The sequence below is a fragment of the Balaenoptera physalus genome (assembly GCF_965194825.1).
Source record: "Balaenoptera physalus genome assembly, chromosome: 17".
NCBI lineage: Eukaryota > Metazoa > Chordata > Mammalia > Artiodactyla > Balaenopteridae > Balaenoptera > Balaenoptera physalus.
Window position 1 is genome coordinate 47638710 of NC_138895.1, and position 15327 is coordinate 47654036.

General features: G+C 38.4%; 2 protein-coding genes and 1 long non-coding RNA gene across 6 annotated transcripts in view; 2 read left to right on the plus strand and 1 right to left on the minus strand.

Annotated features, from left to right (window-relative positions):
* LOC309646461 overlaps positions 1–15327 on the plus strand; it is a 98800-nt gene that overhangs the window by 35563 nt on the left and 47910 nt on the right. The gene's annotated exons all lie outside the window — the stretch shown is intronic.
* On the minus strand, positions 6347–14348 carry RIDA (reactive intermediate imine deaminase A). Its single transcript, XM_082432792.1, has 6 exons — positions 14155–14348; positions 11857–11962; positions 10329–10383; positions 8957–9025; positions 7982–8037; positions 6347–7014 (listed from the first exon to the last, which is right to left on the minus strand). The coding sequence occupies exons 1-6, from the start codon at positions 14217–14219 to the stop codon at positions 6952–6954; spliced, it is 414 nt and encodes a 137-aa protein (XP_082288918.1). The 5' UTR covers positions 14220–14348; the 3' UTR covers positions 6347–6951.
* The window catches only part of POP1 (POP1 homolog, ribonuclease P/MRP subunit), a 47481-nt gene continuing 46568 nt past the window's right edge, over positions 14415–15327 (plus strand). For 3 of the 4 annotated variants that reach the window (XM_082432684.1, XM_082432687.1, XM_082432685.1), the window contains exon 1: positions 14415–14522. The gene's annotated coding sequence lies outside the window, so the exon portion shown is untranslated. The remainder of the gene's footprint in view (positions 14523–15327) is intronic. The other variant, XM_082432686.1, reaches the window with a different exon arrangement.

Here is a 15327-nt window from a genome sequence, read left to right on the forward strand (position 1 = left end):
AAGCATTTTTTAAATTACCCACTCCCTCAAAGGTAACGAGTATGACAACAGCAGGGAAATATGGGTGACTCTTTAGACATTTTATGATCATTTATTTAATGATAACACACTTCAAAGAGATTGCTATTTCTTTATGTTTAAAAGGTTAACGTGCAATGTGTTCATTTTCACGTTTAACAAAATCATGATTCTCCTTGTGGAAAGAAGACTCAAAATCCCAACCTAGCCACTAACAAACCAGCTTGGATACCAGCACTTTATTTCCAGCTTTCTCATTGTAGGGTTAGAATTTGAAGTCATGACCTATCTGTATCTATGCCCCTTAGACCCTGACTGGCCAGAGTAGTATCTGATTTCCTGGCTACAGTGACTGGTTTAGGAATGCATCCCTATCCTGGGCTGGACCAATCAGAGGCTTCTCTGAGACTCTCCTGCCAGAGATATCAGGAAATGATGTCTTTCTGCTGGGTTAGTACCTTGGTGGTCTCTCTCTACCTTGGTGGCCCTGCAGCATGTTCCCCTAAGAGACAGATGGAGCTGGGAGGTTTCTGGAACACACATGCTTAAAGCCAGCTGTACTCTGGATTTCTCTGTTACATGAGCCTATGAACTCCTCTTTTTTTCCACTTATACTAGTTGAGTTGGGTTTCTGTCACATCCAAATAAGAGTCTTAATATTAAAAGTAGAAAGAAGTGTCATAAATGAGCTGAAGAAAATATTAAATATAAGAGCAGAAATTAATGCTAAAGAAAAGAAAGGTAATAGAATCAAAAGAGCCAAAAAATGGTTCTGTAAATAGATTAATAAAATTGATAAACTTCTGGGCAAGACTGATTAAAAAACAATAGAAGCACAAATAAACTATATTAGATGAAATGAAGGCACTTGAATACAGATGCAAGAGATTAAAAAGGTGAAATTTAGATGAAGTGTGCAAATTCTACAACAATGTAAATGACCGCAAACTGAAGTAAAGACTAGAAAATCTGAATGTTCCTGCTACCATGAAACAAATTGAACCAGTAATTTAAAATTTTTTCCCAAAGAAAATACCAAGCCCCAACAGTTTCATAGGTAAACGCCATCAAACATTCAAGGATAGATATTTACAACCATAAACTCTTTTATAAAAGAAAAAAACCAGTCTCACAGATGAACATAAATGTAAAGATCCTAAACAAAAAAAAAATGCATCGGGCTTCCCTGGTGGCGCAGTGGTTGAGAATCTGCCTGCCAATGCAGGCGACACGGGTTCGAGCCCTGGTCTGGGAAGATCCCACATGCCGCGGAGCAACTAGGCTCGTGAGCCACAATTACTGAGCCTGCGCGTCTGGAGCCTGTGCTCCGCAGCAAGAGAGGCCGCGATAGCGAGAGGCCCGCGCACCGCGATGAAGAGTGGCCCCCGCTTGCCACAACTAGAGAAATCCCTCGCACAGAAACGAAGACCCAACACAGCCATAAATAAATAAATAAAAATTAAAAATCTTAAAAAAAAAAAATACATCATTCTAAATTTGAGTGTATAAAACATACATTATAATATATATGTTGACCAAATTGAATTTATCTAGGAATGAAAGGTTGGTTCTACATTATAAAAAATTCATTACTATAGTTGTATTTTACCATATTAGCAAACTGAATGAAAAAAATCATATCACGACCTCATAGATAACAGGAAAAATTCAACAAATTTCAGCAACCATTTTAAACTCCAGTGTCACCTCACTGACCCTATTAAACCTGCAATCCCCTATACTCTCCAACTCCCCTTGCTTTGCTTTTCCCTAAAGCTCTTAACATTTTAACATAATTTTTTGCGTCTGGTTTTTCTTTCTTACTTTAAAAAATTGTGGTAAAATATAGATAACAAAATTTACCATTTTAACTGTTTTTAAGTGTACAGTTCAGTGGCACTAAATACATTCACAATGCTGTGCAACCATCCCAATTATTTCCAAAACTCTTCCATCTCTTCCAACAGAAACTGTAACCCATTAAGCAATAGCTCCCCATAGCTTGCTACTCCCAACCCCTGGTAAGCTCTAATCTATTTTCTATCCCTATGATATATATTTCCCTAGTATATAATTTACTTGCTTTGTTTGTGTAAATTTCCTGAGGGCAAGAATTTTAGGCTGTTTATTGTGGAAATCACGGTACTTGTGACAGTATCTGGCTTATTAAGTATTTGTGGAAGGAAGGGAGGAAGGGCTTTTAGCAAAGTACGGCTAGAAGGAAATTTTCTTGATCTAATAAAAGGGATATATAAAAAACAATAGTGGGGCTTCCCTGGTGACACAGTGGTTAAGAATCCGCCTGCCAATGCAGGGAACACGGGTTTGAGCCCAGGTCCAGGAAGATCCCACATGATGAGGAGCAACTAAGCCCTCGAGCCACAACTACTGAAGCCTGTGCGCCTAGAGCCCGTACTCTGCAACAAGAGAAGCCACTGCAATGAGAAGCCTGTGCACCGCAACGAAGAGTAGGCCTCGCGCCCCGCAACTAGAGAAAGGCCGCGCGCAGCAACGAAGACCCAACACAGCCAAAAATAAATATATAAATAAATTTATTAAAAGAAAATCAATAGGAAGCATCATACTCAATGGTGACATGTCAAAGACATTCCTTTAAAAACAAATAACAATGCAAATATGATTTCATTTTTGTTTCAGCTCAGAGACTTAAAATATGTCAATGATTCAAACATATGATAACAGAAGAAAGAAGAAATGATAAATGCAAAATTCAGGTTTCCTCTGAGATGGGAGGGAAGGGGACATCCGGATTGGAGCATCATATCTGGTCTTATATAGCAGTAAGAATGTTCTTTTTCTCAAACTGTGTGGTAGGAACGTGGGTGGTCAACATTCTTTTGTATCTGCTTGGTATTAGATGTTTAAAATTTTTTTAGACCATAATATTGAGTGAAAACAAGTCAGACAAATATATGTTGTATTTTATTAATATAAAAGTTAAAATCAGGCAAAACTAAATGATCTTCACTTCTTATTTGAATGCATAACTTCTAAATGGCAAAACTATAAAGACAAACCAGAATAATTCATATAAAATTTAGGACTGTAGTTACCTTTGGCAGAAGTGAGGGTAATGGTTTATGCAGGGCTCCCAGAGAATTGGTGATGTTCCTTTCTTGGGCTGGATTTGGTACGTAGGTGTTCATTTTATTATTGTTTAAACCATGCATATAAATTACATAGCTTCTTTGATAAGTGTGAAGTAGTGGATAATAAACCGGTTTTGATGGGTAACATAAACTCAGGTATTGTCCTAGACAAATTTCATCACCTGCCAACATTTTTCCAAGCACACTTTGCTGGGGGTGTTTGTCACCTGCTGATTTTCCTAAGTCTTTTTATTTATTTATTTATTTATATATGATTTATTTATTTTTGGCTTCATTGTGTCTTCGTTGCTGCACGTGGGCTTTTTCTAGTTGCGGTGAGCTGGGGCTACTCTTCGTTGCGGTACATGGACTTCTCATTGCGGTGGCTTCTCTTGTTACAGAGCATGGGCTCTAGGTGCGCGGGCCTCAGCAGTTGTGGCACGCGGGCTTCAGTAGTTGTGGCTCGCGGGCTCTAGAGCGCAGGCTCAGTAGTTGTAGCGCGTGGGCTTAACTGCTCCGCGGCATGTGGGATTTTCCCAGACCAGGGCTCGAACCTGTGTCCCCTGCATTGGCAGGTGGATTCTTAACCACTGTGCCGCCAGGGAAGCCCTTTCCCAAGTCTTTATATTTTTAGGCAATACCAGTTAACTATGAGCAACATTTTTTAACTGAAAGGGAAAAGACCTTTCACTTAACAGTCTACCACAGACTGCATTACTACAGTCCTTAAAAAAAAGGTTTAAATTTTCCAGGGCATTTGTATGTACAAAGAGTACCCAAATACTCCTCCTCCCCACTGCACAGTTTCCCCAATTATTAACGTCTTTAATTAGTGTGGTATCTTTGTTTCAATTGATGAACACCGACACATTATTATTAGCTAAAGCCCCTAGTTTACATGAGGGTTCACTCTTTGAGTTGTACATTCTATTGTTGATAAATGCATGATATGTATCTACCATTACAGTATCATACATAGTAGTTTCACTGCCCTAAACATCTCCTGTGCTTCACCTGTTGATCCCTCCCCTACTTCCTCCGCCACCCTGGCAACCACTAATCTCTTTACTGTCTCCAAAGTTTTGCCTTTCCCAGAATGTCACATAGTTGGAATCATACAGTATGTTATCTTCTCAGATTGACTTCTTTCATTTAGTAACGTGCATCTAAGGTTCCCTATGTCTTTTTGTGGCTTGATAGCTTATTTCTTTTTTCTTTTTTGGCTGTGCCACACGGCTTAGAGGATCTCAGTTCCCCAACCAGGGACTGAACCCAGTCCATGGCAGTGAAAGTGCCAAATCCTAACCACTAGACCACCAGGGAATTCCCTCATTTCTTTTTATTGCCAAATAACAGAAAGGTTTCTATCATTATCATCATAGCTATGTGCCAGGCATTATTCTAAGTGCTCTATACATATTAACTTATTTAAACCTTACAACAACTTTATAAGGTAGGTCCTAGTAATATCCCCATTTTACAGATGAAACAAAGGAGATATTTTACAGAAGAAACAGAACAGAGAACTTAAGTAACTAGCCCAAAGTTACAAAGCTAATAAGTGGTGGAATAGAATTTGAAATCAAGTAGTTTGGCTCCAGAGCCTACACCCTTGACTACTGCACTGTACTGCTTCATGTAAAAATGTCTAAAATAATTTTCAGGGCCTAATCTTGTTTATCAACTCATAGTGCTATACTCCCCAACTCTACATCCTTGAAGAATCCTCATCCTTATCTTTTATGTCAATAAATTTAGGTATGTAAATAGCAGAAACTTTTCCATCTAGCACATTATTCTATATGATAATTATTAAATACTGATGAATAGTGAGAGCTTTTTTGATCCTTTGCTGTATGCTAGACACTGCTAAGTACTTTCCATATACATTATCTTATTTAATCCTTACAACATACCTTTGAGAAGGTGCAATTATTATCTCTCAAGAAACTGAGACTTAAAGAGGTTAAATAACTAGCTCAAGATCATACAGCTAATAAGTGGTAGATCTGGGCCTTGAATCCCGTTAGAATTACTCCAAAGTCTGTGCTCTTAAACTCGTTATTGACTGGGCGATTTTTGCAGAAACTAACTCCTATGGCCGGTGATTTGTTATTAAGTGATATTGATATGTCTCTCTGGTCAATAACGTTCAGGTAACAAAAGACATTAATACATCTCTAGCCAATGTGTTAAAACTGCTCTTCCCAAGTGCTTCTAATATTATCTTTTGGTTTACCAAACTTTTCAAATTAGCATGACATTTCTAAATTAACCTCAAACAAATAGGTATATGTAAAATGTTATGTGTGTATGTAAGAATGTTACAGCAGCATTGATATGATAATTTTGCAAATATGGAATTGTTTGGATCAATGGTTAAATCACCTAAGGCACATTTACACAAAAGACGACTCCGCAACAGCTTTAAAAATGAGGTAGGATCAATATGTAGTTACATGGAAGACCTTCAAGACAAGAAAAAAGCAATCTGTAGAATAATATAAACAGTAAAGCTCCATTTATGTCAACAAGCCAAAACCAAACTAGATGATTAAGTATATAATGAATAGAAAACTATCTGCTGGTTACACTCAAAACTCTTAGCAGTGGTCGTCTTTGGGGAGGTGAGTGGAATGGCCAGTGAGTGAAGGGGAATTTTACTTTTTTTTAAAAAAATTTATTTATATATTTATTTTTGGCTGCTTTGGGTCTTCATTGCTGTGCACGGGCTTTCTCTAGTTGTGGCGAGTGGGGGCTACTCTTCGTTGTGGTGTGCGGGCTTCTTATTGCAGTGGCTTCTCTTGCTGTGGCGCACGGGCTTTTAAGCACACGGGCTCCAGTAGTTGTGACTCGTGGGCTCAGTAGTTCTAGCTCGGGCTCTAGAGCGCAGGCTCAGTAGTTGTGGCGCATGGGCTTAGTTGCTACGTGGCATGTGGGATCTTCCCGGACCAGGGCTCAAACCTGTGTCCCCTGCATTGGCAGGTGGATCCTTAACCACTGCACCACCAGGGAAGTCCTGGGACTTTTACTTTTTAATCTACATAATTCTGTGTTGGAATTTATTCTACAACAAGGAGGTATTCATGTAGTAGTTTCTAAAAATGTTAAAAGACTTCAAAGAACAAACACAAAATGGTTATACATAGCCTTATTACCACGGTGTAAAAATGTAAAGGCCGCAGTAAGCTTTGAGAAAAAAAGTTGGAATTTAAACCTCATAGTTCCCCCACCTTTATTTAGGTAATAGGATTTAGTGTATACATTAAACTGTTAAAAAATAAGTGAACAGAATCACACAAAGGAAAATCTGCATGCTATTTTATTTCCATTAGAAAAATATTATCCATATAAAATTTGGTCCAGTTTCTTCTCCTTTACCTCTACCATTCAAACTTAAATGCTTTAATTTTACTCAAGTAAAAGCAGAATCATGTATCTGACATGAGAACTAAATAGTTCACATCATTAAATTAACAGAGTTTAATTGAATTAGGTGTGCTCTTTATTATTTCTCAGGAATAGTAACTCATCTTTCCTACATGCTATTTCCCTTTACTTTTATTTTTCTGAGTAACTATGTAATGTGTGTCTCTTTTCCCACATCCAGTAATATGAGTGCTACAGAAGTGTAATTTATAACATCAGTAACTAGGTTCATCATTAATCTTCAACTCATGTTCAATTCCCCTTATTATATGGTATTTCCATAATAACTTCAGATATTTCAGTCAACCTTACACTTTCCAACAAATACTGTAAAAATTAAGATGTTAATTTAAAAACATTATTAAAATTCCAGGCTAAATAACACTGGGCCCACTTAGAGTGATGCTGTCACGAGAGGTCCTTGGACAGCTACTGCTTCAATCTCAACACGGCCTCCCTGTCAGGAAAATAATGAATAAATTAAGAGAGCGCCATAATACCTACTAAAAACATATGCAATTTTTAACATATGCATTTTTAACATTAAACTTATCAAAGAAGTAAAGGAGGGGGCACATGCACCAAGAATCTACAGTAGGCCAGGTTACCATGCTCAATGTGTTCGTCTATGTTAGCTCACGTGATTCCCGCAGCACCTCTGTTATCAGGGGTTCTCTCAATGCAGAGGATACACTGTAGCTTAGAAAGGTTGTTTAACCCATCCCAGGACACAAAACTAAACAGCAGAGGTTCAAACCCATGTCTTATAACTCCAAGTTCGGAGCTCCTTCTATCACATTCTATACCTTAATAAATTTGATGATACTGATCATTCCAAGTAACAACAAATTAAAGCAACAAAAATACCACTCATAGAAGATAAATTTCTTTAGTGGAAAATTGCCATTAGTCCATGAGAGCTGCTTCTTTATAGGTAGAAATACTGTGCTGCTAAGGGGCATAGGAAGAGCTTCTAGTTCGACCAGAATACCAAAGTAGGAATGGTGAGAGATCTATGAGCCATTGGTTTTCAGATGATTTTTTCTAATAGAAGGTCTAGTGTTTTTTTGTTTTTTGTTTTTGTTTTTGTTTTGGCCACGCTGTGTGGCTTGCGGGCTTAGTTCCCCGACCAAGGATCAGACCAAGGATCAAACCCGGGACCTTGGCAGTGAAAGCGCAGAGTCCTAACCACTGGACTGACCGCTAGGGAATTCCCTAGATTTTTTATTATACGATAGAAAAGTAAAATTTTTACTGCAGAACTCACAGACTTGGCTCAATTTATAGTCTCTAAGTAACAGTAAAACAATACAGCTGCTATTTTACTTTTTCTCACAATTTAAGTACTCTGATTCCGTTGTGTTCATGTCCATGTGTGGCCTTGATTTTTAATTTTCTTAATTTTAAGACAAATGTGTACTTACTTTGGGCAAAGCAGCAACCTGGTAAGCAGCTCTTGCAGGAAAATTACTCTGGAAATCTAAATTTAAAAGAATTTCATTTTAGTTTTCAGATACTATGCTGAAACTCAACACTGCAGGATCAAGAATCTGGTAAGTGCTTCAGATATGTGTCAGTTCTTAGATATAAGCGACGTGGAAAAAAAGAAGCTCATACTTATATTTGTTTGATAAAATACTTTGCCATGATTCCCATGATGTTTAATATTTAAAAAAATATCTTAGTTTTCTGGGAAAAAAAATGAAAATACTCACATACTCTGACACTTTGATCTTGTTTGACATGAAGGAGGTTGTTTTTAAAGTGATAATTATAAGTAATGATGCCTTTTCCGTGTTATACCTTTGTCTTATCTCACCAGGTGGTAGGGATACTCATTTTCCCCACTAGGACAGCAATGTTAATAATAACAGATAACACTTACTGAGTGCTTACAACGTGCCAGCATCTGTTCTAACATGTTTACATGTTGTATTAACTCATTTAAGATTCCAACAACCTTATAAGGTTTTATCCCCATTTTGCATATGAGGAAACCAAGGCACAGAAATATTAACTAACCAGCTAATGATTCTGAGAGAGTAGAACAGAGGTGGTGGCTAGATCTTATCACAGCGAAAATAAATACAATCTATATGTTGAAAAATGATTAGGAGGGCTTAGAAAGCCTGGGAAGGGTGTAACAAAATTAAGCTTTAGGGAAATGGATTTGTCTGGTTGTAGTATGTTATTCTAGGGAATGCAATAGAAATATCTTGGATGTTTTCATGGGGCCCACACTGTGTGTTTCTAATCAGGCTATTAATTCTTTTAGGACAGGATCTATGACCATTTCTTTTGCATCTCCCAACATTCCTAATTCATAATGGACACTTATTAAGGTTAATAGATATATTTCTCTTTAAAATGGAAAACAGTAATAAAGCCAAATTACTTACATTGTTTGTAGATGTCATTGACAGTATTGAAGTCGTTTATGTCAGCCAGCAAAACAGTTGTTTTTACCACTAGGAGATATATACATTGTCATTAGGTTTATTTAGTTATTTGGTCTAATCCAAAACGTTACTTAGAAAAACAGTACTGATGAAATAAAATTCATATTTTAAGGCAAGACAAGAAAAATTTAAACATAAAAATTTTTTCTCTGCCCATTTAGTCCTCCTCTCTCCCCTCTAGTGTGCAGTGTGCATCTGCACTGAGCATTAGCCGGACCCCTCCAACAATAGAAATACCTGCCCAACCATAACGTTCAGTTCTTCTTCTGCTGGTGCTAGCCATGTAACCCCTTAGAACATAACATTACTTACTTATGACCTTATTAATGTCACTAGCTATATTACTTGTGTTCTGCCTATTTTACAAGATTATTGTTTCTTGCATTATCAAATGTGACTGAGCCTCCCATAAATAACTAGATGACTTGAAATTATTTACCTAAAATATAGTTCTACAGGATCAATGATTATAATAGTGTAACTCTAGATATGGGAAGAAGCAACAAGAGAGAATCATTTCCTGGCTTTTGGCTACTATGAACAGAGCTTTAGCCCACTAACAGCACATTGAGTGGCATATCATTGAAATCCTCGCCTGACCTGGGAATGAGCATTTCTAGCACCGCAAGACAAATTGGTCACGAAATGCCTCCCAAACCGTGGCTGAAATTAAGATCGAAAGAGAGGGGATTGTAAAGTAAGAATGTTGCCCACCATCCAGTTCTACAAGAATCAAGTCATTAGCCACTGCAGTCGCTGACCTACAATACATTGAGAAAGGAATTCAGGGAAAAGATCAGGATAAGGCACTTTGTGCTCTGGGAAAACTGGCAGTACCGGCCCTCAGATATTTTCTGGAGAAAATTTTATGAACCTAGTTTTTCACATGTTCCCATACTAAGAGAAGCACTAAAACCATTAACTAAGATAGCTGTTCCTCGCAAACAGCAGTAACCTTCTACCAAGATGTGTGCCATTTTGATTGCATGTACCCTTTTCCAAAATCATATATATTCTGGCCTTTCCCCTTACCTCTTCGCAACAGTCCTCTGATCTTTCTGTAAGTCTGCCAGGTTATAATCCTCAGGTTGGGTCAAATAAAATTTTCCATTTTTTTCTTAGATTGACTAATGATTAATTTTTCATTGATATTATATATATGGCTCTGGACTCTCTTGATTAAAATGGGACTGAAATTAAACCAACTTCAAATAACAAAGATATGGCATGACATATTACTGGATGCCATGTGTTCTTCAAAAAGACCAAAGAAATATCAAACAGAAATGTGAAATAATATCAAGTTGCTCACCATTCGTGAAGTCACAGCTCGCTGCTTTCAGAATTTCACCCATGTTTGTAAGAGCCTGTGAACAGAGGTAAGAAAGGCCTAAGGCACTGATGCTACATTGAAGCTTTAATTCAATTCAGTTAACCATCTTTACTAATATCTCCTTAAATAGCCTATGTTGCAGAAAAATCTCCCTTTTCTAGGAAATTCTACTCTTTGTAGGCCACCTCTATACAAGTGAATTGCTTCTTGGCTTTCTTTAATGGAATGAATCTTTCTGAAATACAGTGAGAAGTTGCCTCCTTTTGTGAGGAAAAAGACTGAAGTCTCTTCCTCAGTGCTAGAATGGTGAAATTCTCAGCCAAAGTCCACTAAGCTAAAACAGAAATTATTACTGGGGCTCCTAATTCCATATCACTCTGAGGACAAGTATGAGCTAGTAAGCATTAAAACCTGTTTTCTTTAAAGCAATATTTGATTTTAAAAAGGTTTTTTTCCTTTTTATTATTTTTCAATTCATTCTTCCACTTTGGTCACATTATGATAGTTATGATTTAAAAAAATTAATCTTCTAAATAGTTAATACATAGATATGACAAAATATTCAAAAGCTATAAAAAAGCATATACAGTGAAAAGATGTCTTCCACCCTTACTCCCCCTCCCCAGTTTCCTTCATCAAAGGTAACCACTGTTTCTAGTTTCTTGTATATCCTTCCAGAGACAGTCAATGCTTGTACCAACATAAATGTATGTATCCTTAGACACACACACAGATGGTAGCTTATTGTGCATGCTGTTCTGCATCTTGGTTTTATTTTATCATATAATAATTTATCTTGGAGATCTTTCCACATGAATTTAGTTGTACAGATCTAGCATGATTTATTTAACTAGCTCCTCATGGATGGACATTTAGGTTGTTTTCTATCTTTGGATATTACAAATGACTCAGTGAAGGTATTAAATTATAATTTAATTCCATTTATTGGATTAGAATTATATCTCCCATTCTTATTTAAAAAAACGTATACTGCATGTAACCTTTGATATTTCTCTTTCTAACAAAATGTTGACTTTTACTTTTGTGGTGGTGGATTTTTTTTTTTTTGCAGGTCATTGGCCCTGATAAAACAATTTCCCAACCCATGTGGAAGTGGCAAGATGTTTTCAATAATTCAGGGTTTTTCCCTCCCATTTTACTGAGATATAATTGACATATAACATTTATTAGTTTTAGGTATATAACATGATGATTTGATACATGTATATACTGTGAAATCATTACCACAATAAGTTTAGTTGATATCCAATAATTCAGGTTTAAGGTCACCTTGGAAAGTAAAATCTTTTTTTTTTTTTTTTTGGTTGTTAAATGATTCATCACATTTCCAACTTTCTACTGACATAAAACTGTCTTAAGTCAACCAGTAACTTAAAAAGTACTTATCTGATTATCTCTATAATAAACAAATCAGCCAAATGGATTCTTAATACTCAATATTAAAAAGGAGTAGAGAAGGGAACTTCAAATGTGGAAAATGACTCACTTGTTTAGCCTCTTCTGCCACCCCTCCTGGCACAAGCTGTCCACTTGCAGGATCCATGCCTAGCTGTCCTGAAATGTAAATGGTCCTGTCGACTAACACAGCCTGACTGCAATGAACAGAAATCCAGGATAAATGTAAAACATAAATATAAAATGTAAAACTCAATGCTAAAAGATTTCTTTGCTAAGACACAAAAAGAACAAAATGTAAAATAAAAAAAATTGATAATTGGACTTCATTGAAATTAAAACCTTTTGCTTACTGAAAGACATCTTTAAGAAAATGAAAGCCCAAGTCACGGATTAGGAGAAAATATCTGCAAAACACATATTTAGCAAAGGACTTGTATTCAGAATATATAAAGAACTCTTACAACTCAATAATATAAAGACAACTCAGTAAAAAATCGGCAAGTGATCTGAACAGACACTTCACTAAAGAAGACATGCAAAAAGTGAAGGAGTAATGCAAACCAAAGCCATACTTATGATACCATCACACACAATAAAGCATCACTGATAGTAACAAGTATTGATGAGGATGTGGAGAAACTGGAACCTTCATACTTTGTTGGTGCGAATGCAAAATAGTACACACACTCTGGAAAATAGTTTGGCAGTTTCTTAAAAATTTAAACAGGGAATTCCCTGGCGGTCCAATGGTTAGGACGCGCTTTCACTGCCGAGGGCCCTGGTTCAGTCCCTGGTAGGGGAACTAAGATCCCGCAAACTGCGAGGCACGGCCAAAAAAAAAAAAAAATACAACCCAGCAACTTCTTTCTTAGACAACTACTCAAAAGAAATATGTCCGAAGACTTTACATGGATATTCAGAACAGCATTATTCATGATAGCAAAAAGGAAAAACAAAAATTAAAAAACACCCACGGATAGATCCAACTAAAGACTACATATTATTTGATTCTACTTATACAAAATTCTAGAAAAAACAAACAAAAAAAGCAGCAGAAAGTAGATTAGTGGCTGCCTGAGGTCAGGGGTAGGGGTGGGAATTGAACACAAACGGGTATGAGGGATTTTTTTTTGCAAGGGGGGGTGGTTTGCGGGGGTGATGTAAATGTTCAAAAACTTGATTGTGGTAGTAGGCGCACGACTCGATACATTTACCCAAACTCATGGAACTCTACACTTAAAATGGTGAATTTTAAATGTAACTTACAACTCAATAAAGCTGTAAACCAAAAGAAAGCAAGGCCAAGAGCACTCTTAAGAAAGTAAGTAATTAGACAAGGGTAATCACTGCTGAAGGGTCAATTAAGGATCCACCTGTGAGGGTACACTTTTCTGCAAAGTGCTTACTTTTGGAACTGATTATTTCTGTAATGAGGATACTAAATATCAGAATTAGGATAAGATCACAGGAAAAAGCATAAGCTACACTGAGACCTGAAAGAGAGCCAAACACATCAACTTCAAAGGCAATTTATTAGTTTTTGGATAAAGAAAGCCCCGCCATTGTTTCTCTTAACTGTGATAAAAAATATACATCAAACATAAAATTTCCCATTTTAGGGACTTCCCTGGTGGCGCAGTGGTTAAGAATCCACCTGCTAATGCAGGGGACACAGGTTCGAGCCCTGGTCCAGGAAGATCCCACATGCCACGGAGCAACTAAGCCTGTGCGCCACAACTACTGAACCTGCGCTCTAGAGCCCGTGCGCCACAACTACTGAAGCCCGAGCGCCTAGAGCCCGTACTCCGCAACACGAGAAGCCACCGCGATGAGAAGCCCGTGCACCGCAACTAAGACCTAACACAGCCATAAATAAATAAATAAATTTATATAAAAATAAAATTTACCATTTTAAGGTACACAATTCAATGGCATTAAATGTTTAAAAAAATTTTTTTGATAAAGAAAACAATATCAATTTAAATTCAGAAGTAAAATTTGTTTTACCCCATTTCACGGTTATTTAGAAAACAAGATATTCTCATTTCTAATTTTCTAGTTCCCTATAGTTTGTTTTCCAACATGCTCCCAACTTTCCTATCTTTCATTTCATGGCATTTTCCCTGATTTGCAGACCGTTATCTTCTTTCTTTATAATTTTAAATACAAAATATATAATTTTATAACACATAGTAGGTCTCTCGGTGGGCTTTCCGCTTTCCCGGGTTCCGTTTCCGGGTTCAGCATGTTGTATGAGGTTGCCCGGTGAACCCCAAAGGCCCGCCGCAGCTCGGACCCGGACTGGCCCAAGCCCCCAACTTCCGACCCCACAACCTCCGACCCCACCGGCCCCGCGTCCTTCTCAGCTCCCAGAGGCCTCCTGTACCTGTAGGGACCAATGGCCGCTGGGGCTTTCGCGGTGCTGATCACCTTTCTGATCAAAGACGACATGGCTAATCCTTTTCCCTTGCCGCCCCTCGGAGACAACTACCCCGTACGCGGCTCCTACTCGTGTCTCACGGGTCTAAACAGCTGAGGCTAGAATCCCTGCTTTAAAGAGTCGCTGGTTGGCGGGGGAGGGGGGGGGGGTTCGCTCGGTATACTGGGAGTTGTAGTTTCCATACGACTCCGGGCCACGTGGAGGCCGCAGTCACAGTGGCGCATGCGCCCTCCAGCTCTCTCGCCGCGCACGTCGCGTCGGGGACTGTGGTAGAACATTGTCATCCTGACCTGGGACCACGGAGCGTCTGGCAGGTAGGTCGTGAGGGGCTGGCGTCCGCCAGGGTTCGCAAGTATGAGGGAGTGTGTGTGGCGGTCCCCACCGGCGCCCCAGTACTGGCCGGTCTCCCCTCCGATTCTCTCCCTGACATCCAGTTGACCTACTCTTCTCTTGCTGCCTGCGCAGGGGCCCCTCTTCCTGCCCGGCACCTCTTTCTGTTACCCAAGAACTGGGTTCACGTCTTGGAGGGTGTCAAGACAAACAAAACTAAACAAAACCAAAAAACCCAACCAAGACAAAGATCAGGAGAAAGAAGGATTTATTACTCGCTGCAAGTAAGGAGAACACCGGGGATCTTTCCCAAAGCAGTATCTCCCCAACAGAAAAATTGGGGAAGTTTTAAGCTAAGGATACATGCATATTCATGAAGGGGCTCCAGCAGAGGGGAATTCAGCATTGTATTGTGGCAAAGGTCAACAGAGTCCAAGCTTTAGTTGAAACCACAAGGGTCATAAGAAAGGTCAACATCATCATCCGTTAGGTTCTGTTGATCTGGTGATTGAGTGCGGAGGGGGTTCAGATTCTGCAAAACAGCTCAAGAAAGTGCTTCAGGCTAACCTTTGTCATGGAAATAGAAATGGGAGTTTACAACTGATTTTTACTATTGTTACTTCTCTTGCCTGATAACAGTCGTTTGTTCTTTATTTCCCGTAAGATCACTATTACTGAGACCTGTTTAAAGGCAAGCATTGTGGCCAGGCTTAGATCACCAAATGGCTTGGGCCAAAAATGGCTTCTCTTATGTCAAGAAATCCATGCCTGGTTCTCTTTCTCCGGGGA